This window comes from Chenopodium album, chromosome 22 (genome assembly GCF_948465745.1).
Source record: "Chenopodium album chromosome 22, dcCheAlbu1.1, whole genome shotgun sequence".
Taxonomy (NCBI): Eukaryota; Viridiplantae; Streptophyta; class Magnoliopsida; order Caryophyllales; family Amaranthaceae; genus Chenopodium; species Chenopodium album.
In genome coordinates, this window is record NC_137855.1 from 14817075 (window position 1) to 14825333 (window position 8259).

Consider the following 8259-nt stretch of genomic DNA (forward strand, 5'->3'; position numbering starts at 1 on the left):
GACTCTATCTTTCATTTCATTTTTCGGGGTTTTAGGGTTTTTGCGATTCCCTTTTCTCTCACTCTCTCTCCTCCTTTCACCGTTATTCGACCGCCATGACTGCTCAAACTCAAGAAGAGCTTCTCGCTGCTCATCTCGAACAACAGAAAATCGATGTATACTCCCTTTTCCTCTATCTTCTATCTCTATTCATATCTGTGTATTTGTTTTTGAATCCGATTTATAAATTTTATCTCATTTCTGGGTTTAATTTGCTTGTGTTTATTAATTAGGGTTAAATGTTTGCTAATTGTTTGGGATTTGTTCATTTATTGGATAGAATTTGTTTAATTTTTGTGGGTTTATGTTGTTTGCTTTATTTTTGTAATTAGGGTTGTTTTAGTTGGATCTTAATCATCTTATTTTTGTTTATCATGATTTGGATTGATGGTTGTTTTTAGATTGAAGAAAGATGTAATATTTTGCTTAATTGAAATATAGTTTGAAAGAATAAATTAAAAAATATAACATTGATTAATTTATCTTTAGCATTTCATCCAGGATGTTGTGCCCCGATTTAATTTTCGCACTTCATGTTATATTATCATCGACGTGACAATTAATTTTGAATAGAGGGATTGTTTTATTGTAATGTTTTGTTGAAAAAAGTGGTTTATTGTTTTCTTTGTTGTACTATGGTGGCATTGGATTTTCTGTTGTCTGCCCCGAGTTAGTTTTCATGTGTGTTGTCATTCTATTCATTCTTAACCTCTGGAAGAAGGCATTGGATTTGGAAGTTGTTCATTTTGTGTGTGTTTGATTAATTGTTATCTAAATTAGGAGCCGGAAGTTTTCGTGTGTGCTGTCATTTTACTTGTTGGGTTTGGAAGTGCACAAAATAATCTTTTTGGGTTTGGAAGTGCACAAAATTTTGGTTACTTGCTATTTTGTTCAGTGTTGAATGTTGATTGATATCTGTATATATTTTTTTTTTTACCAAAGAATGCTATTTGCTTATACCTGGATAAGTCATTGTTCATTACTGATATATGGTGTGCTTTTGTTTCTGTAAGCATGACGAACCTGTTGTCGAGGATGATGAGGACGATGATGATGAGGATGACGATGATGACAAGGATGACGATGATGAAGTAGAAGGTAAAGTCTGAGTTTCTTCAGCTCAAGTTCAATAGTAGCATCTTATAGGTCTTTCAAGAATGGTCTGGTAGCTTCTTTAGTTCATTGATTATGTATGATGTAACTGATGGAAGATGCTTTTAAAAGTGAATTTGTAGCTTGCAGAGTTATAGTGTGATACAGAAAAGTAAATGTGTGATGTCTTCTCATGTTGTGTGATACGGAAATGTAAATGTGTGATGTCTTTCCATGTTGTTTGTAGCAGTGTGATACAGAAATGTAAATTAAATCTGATAAAAAATCCTCTCTTGTTTATGCTTGCTTTTAATTTTGCATACTGCAGTTTAATCATGTAAGTTGCTAGCATGATGTGCCCTCTGAACTGTTGCATGTATATATAATTGTATGCAAGCTGAATTTGCATGAGTGTGATGGATTTGGTAGACTCTCTTTCTGTTTCCTTAGTTTATAGGTATATTCTCCATTTTCTACTTGTCCATTTTAACATCTCTTCGCTAGCGTTCTCAATATTGATTGTGTACTGTAATTGTTTACAGGGGCACTTGATGCTAGTGGTAGGTCAAAGCAGAGCCGAAGTGAAAAGAAGAGTAGAAAAGCTATGTTGAAGTTGGGAATGAAGCCAATTACTGGTGTCAGCAGAGTCACTGTGAAGAAGAGCAAGAACGTTAGTCCCTTTGCCCTGGTGTATCTATTTATAATTGTTTTGAAAACCTTTTTCTAATTTTTGTGTATCTGTTTGTTGAATCAGATTTTGTTCGTCATCTCAAAGCCTGATGTTTTCAAGAGCCCAACGTCCGATACTTATGTTATCTTTGGCGAGGCAAAGATTGAAGATTTGAGCTCACAACTTCAAACCCAGGCTGCAGAGCAGTTCAAGGCCCCAGACTTGAGCAATGTCATATCCAAGCCTGAATCCTCTGCAATGGCTCAAGATGATGAGGATGTTGATGAGTCCGGAGTGGAACCTAAGGACATTGAGTTGGTGATGACACAGGCTGGAGTCCCAAGGGGCAAGGCAGTCAAGGCACTCAAGGCTGCTGAAGGTGATATTGTTTCTGCTATTATGGAACTGACCACCTGATAAGTTTGCGTTCCTTCTTTTTGTGTTTTTTGATGTTTAGTTAGTCATTAGTGCTTCCTGAAGCATGGTCTTGAAATTTGAGGAATTTTCAGAGGCTGTTTGTTTACTTTCAGCTGTTGTACTGGTAAAACTTTGAGAATATCTTATATGTGATGAAGCAAAGCACTTGTTTGATTGGCACATGGTTCATATATAGGTTTTTCAGAAGTATGCCGTTTTTCTTTGGTTTCTCAGTTAACCTCAGTTTTCGGTGAGTTGGGGGGGGGGGGGGGGGGCAGGGGGGTGTTGGAGCGGGGATAGTTTCGGAAGCCTTTTTTTTTTTTTTTTTTTTTGAAGTATGTGGTAGCCTGGAATAGCTTAAAGGAGCGAATTGGCAATGACTCGGTCATGTAGCCTTAATATCCTGCGTTTAATGAAGAAGCATCGAGCCATTTGTGGGACTGTTGATGTCTAGGGGGAGGGGGTGGTCTCCCCATCCTTGCAAAGTTGCAATGGGTCTAAATGTTAATTCCCATCCTCATTTCGGCAGGCACAAACCTGAGACTATCTCCGCTCCAACACCCCTCTCCCTCAACTTTACTGTCCACTCCCACTTAATCCCTGCTTGGACCCACCTCTATAAAAGGACTGCATACTGCATGGTTCATACTATAATGAACCACAATACTATACTATTACATAATACTCCCTGTTTTTAAATACTTGCTCCATTTCTCTATGTGCGGAGTTTTAGGAGAAATTGGAGAAAATATTAAAATATGGAGGTAGTGGGGTTGGTGGAAGAATAAAAAATTGTAAAAACAAAAGTAGTGGAGAGAATTGAAGGAGAGTGAATATGAAATTAATATGGTTTGGTCCACTAGGTGAGAGAAATTAATTAAATATTTCCTCCGTTCTATTAATATTGCAACAAGGAGGAAATTATGCATCCCAAAGTATATTTTATATGTGAGTAAAATGCATTTTAGGGGATTCACCTTTCATACTTTTCATCGTTTGGGGACTCACTTTTCACTTTTCATCGTTTGGGGAATGCCGGTTGGTATTAAAAGTTTTCCGGTGAAGTCTTTTTTTTTTTTTTTTTTAGTACAACTAAATAAAAAAGACGACACAAACTCCTCCTACTAATAAAATAAAACACTGCTAATCAAAATAACCTAGGTTAGACTAAAGTCAAGCAACTTGTAGTCCTGTATTTTACAAAATAAATCAAACTTGAGGTAAACTCATAAGCTTTGTACAATATATGCTTTGGTTTTTTTTTTTTTTTTTTTTTTTTTTTTTTTTTTTTTTTTTTTTAAATCAAGATATTACGAGTATTTGTTTTTAAAAATTCTCATTACCCTACATTTTTTTTTTTTTTGCAGAAATTTTTAACATTTTGGGGTTATCCAGTTACAATTTTAACATTTTGGGTTATGTAGAATCTTTTAACATTTTGGGATTTTCTTATGCAATATATTTTTTTTGTAGAGTCAAGAACTATTAAATATTGATTAATTTTTTATCCATAATTTTATCTCTTTGACAGTAGTAATCAACAAATTTATGGAGAATTTTTCATTAAGTAACCGGATTTTTGAATTCTGGTGACCGATAATCCCCAAATGATGAAAAGTGAAAGATGAGTCCCCAAACGAAGAAAAGTACGGAAGGTGAATCCCCAAAAATGCATTTTACTCTTTTACATGTTAAATATCTATAATTGTATAAGAGTAAAAATTATTAAAAGTTGATATCATGAAAGTATTTTATGAGGCGAATCCAACAAGATCCCACATGACTATATTTTGCTTAACGTATAAATCATATTATATGGTCAAACAAGAGTGATGAATAGTGCAAAAAGTCCATTGTTGCAATATTAATAGAACGGAGGAAGTATTGTAAAAGCTTTTCAAATAAGAAAATGGAGCAAGTATTTTAAAAAAGGCCGTAAAGAGAAAATGGAGCAAGTATTTAAAAACGGAGGGAGTAAATAATAATTACAAAGTTAAAATATGAAGTAAAAAGATCTCTTGAGCAATTATTTTTCTTTGTTGAATTACTATTACTAGTTAAACCATACTATTATTTTGAGTTGGTAATCTTGGTATAATCAACCCTAAAACCAACAAAAAATGGTTAAGTTATTCGTATTATCATGTTAATTTATACATTAAAAAAAAAAAAATTTTAGAGCACCAACGACGGTGAGTAGCACCCTTCCCACAACTCTCTCTCTCCTTCATTTGAACTATATCACCATTGTAGGAGGTGACTCATCGGTAACCTATAGGTTGGGAATGCCCTCTCTGGTGGGTCACCAGACGTCTCGGCCCATGTGAAGCTCAACTCATCGTTTTTTTTTTGCCATATTGTGAGTGGAAACGATACCGTATTTTTTTTTTAAAAAAAACAATTTGACAGGGAGATCTGACGCGCCACCGGTTAACCGGTGGTGGCTAATTGCACTTTTCCCACCGGTTTTGAACTAGTGGGAAAAAAACCCAAAATTGCCATCGCTCAAATAGCTACCGGTTCAAAACCGGTGGGATAAGCCGGTTTTGAACCGGTGGCTAATTGCATTTTTCTACTAGTGAAGTGATCATTGTTTAAACTAAGCTTATTTTTATACGACACATCAAACTGAAAAAAACAATCGGTTAGCAAAATGATAACAACTATAGATGTTCATACAAGACGCACAATTGGAAGGCAACAATCAAATTATAAGCTTAATTATAATCAAAATTACATAATAAAAACAATAACACAAATAAGAATCAAATTAGAAGAATAATATACAACCAAAACTATGAATCAACTAATATTTACAATAACAATACTAAAACCAGAGCATTATCAAAATTAAAATCAATACAACAAAACCATGAAAAATCAAAATATTATAATCGTAAATTTTAATCGAAAAACATAGCATTACCAAAATCGATTGATTGATTATCATTTAAAATACGAATTACTCACATTGATGCTTAAACGAATCAAGTAATCCAACTCCAACAGAAAAAATCGACTCACAATCATCAAATGCAATTGAGCTTGAGATGTCCATGGAAGAAGAGAGAGATAATTGAAAAACAATCATAAAAAAGAGGAGAGAGAAAATGAAATCAGTGAAAAATAGGAGAGAGAAAATTAATAATTAAATCTGTAAAATGTATATATATGGTTTTCTCACTTAAAAAAAAGGAAAAAGCAAAAAAAAAAATAAAAAATAAATAAAAAACATGCAGAAGATGACATATGAAACGACGTAGTTAGAAGGGGGTGTAGGGGAAGCTGCCTACCCTAGTGAAAAATTTGTAACGAGTGTTAGGGAGGACGTGGCCCATCAAAATTTCGCCATGTGTCCCTCAAACTGCATTTATTCATACATAAGGAAACTGCATTTGGAACGCCTCCCTTTGTGGTAATGTTGAATGCCGACACGTAGGAGTGTTGATACATTTTGGGCCTTTGATTTTATAGCTGTTAGGGATTTATTATTCACTTGATTTTTGGCTCTCAAATATCTTTTAACGGTAAAAAAAAAAAAAAAAAATCTGCTATGAATTTAAAATAAAAAAAATTACCAACGGCTTTTTTATATTTATAAAAAGAGACCAATATTGCCAATATTTTTCACACTTAAATTTTTTACCATCCCTCTACTAACCCATAAATTCTAAGTTGTATATTGTCTAAACCCAAAAAAATAATATTAGTCCTAATTATGGATCCTAATATTCCTAATAATCAAGGAAATAATTCTACTCCCCAAATAACCCAAATTACCAAATTAATTCCAATTCTCCTTAGACGACACTACCCCCCTAACTCTTCTTTCTCAGGGATGTCAATGGGGCAGGGCGGGGCTGGGCAGGGCAGATGTTGGCCTTCCCATCCCCATCCCCATCCCCACGGCGAATCCAATTTTCATCCCCATCTTCGCCCCACCGGGTACAACTCCAAAACCATCCCCGCGCCCACCCCCCACTTGGATATCCATCCCCACCTAATCCCCACCAAAGACCCGCCTAGTCCCCACCAAAGATCCACCTAATCTCTGTATCTTAAATACACAATCCTACATTAAAATAAAACATTCTACACACATTTAAAAGATAAAAGTATACATATATGGTATATATATATATATATATATATATATATATATATATATATATATATATATATATATATATATATATATATATATATATATATATATATATATATATATATATATATATATATATATATATATATAATAGTATAAAAGTATGTAATTTTGCTTTAAAAGATATACATATACATACATATATATATAGATACATATACATATGGTATATATATATATGTATGGTATACACATATGTATATATAGATATATATATATGTGTATATTATATATATATATATATATATATATATATATATATATATATATATATATATATATATATATATATATATATATATATATATATATATATATAGGGAGATGCTCATGTGAGAAAACTTTATATGTGAGAACACATTTATGTTTTAATATGTTAAGGACTTAAGGTAGATGTTCTGAAAATAAATTAAACCCATTATCTTCTACCTCAACATTATGTCTCCTCTCCTCACCAACACTATCCAATCTCTAGTTCCTCTATCACCACTGCCGCTTGTTCCATAGCCTTTATGCCGTCACCTCCACCACCATCTCTCTTGCTCTTCTCTCCGACATCATGGCCAACATTCTCTTTCTCCTCTCCACGACGACCACCATCACCACATGCTTAAGAATTTCATGTGTTTTGTATCAACTTTTGAACAATTGTAGTCAAGAATTCAAGTTGTGAAGCTTAATCAAAGGTAAACCAAGCTTAATTGAAAGTTTAAAATGTGAAATCAAAATTTTTTCCTCCAAACCAATCAAATTGGGCAAATTATAGAGTTTGAAATACCAAGGAATTTTAATTGAATATAAGAAACCAAACAACAATTCATATATTTTTGTTACCTTGGAGATCAAGAATAATCTGATTTCGAATCAATTCGTTGTAAAAGTCGAATTTCAATTCGTGTTCTATATTAACGAATTATGTTATAAGTTTAAGTATGTTCTAAAAACTGTTACATATGTTCTAAAATATGTTGCATATGTTCTAAAAAGTATTTGCATATATGTTCATATTTGTTTTTTAGTTCAACTTTTTAAAATTTGAGTATCATGTTCCAATTAAAACTATATATATTTTGAAAAGCTAAGTTTATTCTTCATAGAATTATTACATAAGTTAAGAATCATTGAGTCTAGATTCTAAATTTCTAGGCATTTTGTTCTGAACGCTATGCTACAAAAAGTTAAGTATGATGTTCTAAATATTTACTCACATGCTCTGATTCTTAAATCAGATGTTTTAATTATTACTCACATAGATGTTCTAAACTATTACTCATATGTTCTAAATTTTAATTTGAGACACATGTTCTAAATTTTTACTCGTATGTTCTAAATTTTTAATCACATGTTCTAAATTTAAAATCAGTTCTCATATAAGTATGAATTCTCACATATGAGTCTATTCTCACCGGATCCCTCCCCTATACATACATATATATATATATGGGTATGAGGTGGGGATGGGGCGGGTGGGGCGGGGCGGGGATGAGGCGGGTACAACTTAAAATCCACCCCCGCCCCATCACCCATGGTGGGTATGGTTTTTATCCCCATCCCCGCCCCACCACCCGCCAAACCGAGACCCATCCCCACCGCAGTGGGGCGGGTCTCCTACTTGACCCGCCACACTGACATCCCATATTCTTTTCCCCGCAGGCGCTGCAGCTAAAGCAGGTTTCAAGCTAATCTCCACTTTGATCCAAATGGTCCTGCTAATCCAAATGTTCAAAGAATTTTATATTATAACATATCTAACCGATCAGTAATAAATCTTAATCAGCAGTTTCCTAACAAGTTTCCACAATAATTTCCTAACCAATTCCAACAACAATTCATGAATTAAATTCCCCAAATTTTTTCTTCTGGTTTAATGTTCCCA

At 33.5% G+C, this 8259-nt stretch overlaps 1 protein-coding gene across 1 annotated transcript; it reads left to right on the forward strand.

Annotated features, from left to right (window-relative positions):
• LOC145603740 (nascent polypeptide-associated complex subunit alpha-like protein 1) lies at window positions 1–2394 on the forward strand. The gene is made up of 4 exons (XM_081659716.1): window positions 1–155; window positions 1053–1137; window positions 1674–1801; window positions 1886–2394. Exons 1-4 carry the CDS (start codon window positions 96–98, stop codon window positions 2216–2218), a joined length of 606 nt encoding a protein of 201 aa, XP_081515842.1. The 5' UTR covers window positions 1–95; the 3' UTR covers window positions 2219–2394.
• The last annotated feature ends 5865 nt before the right edge of the window (window positions 2395–8259 follow it).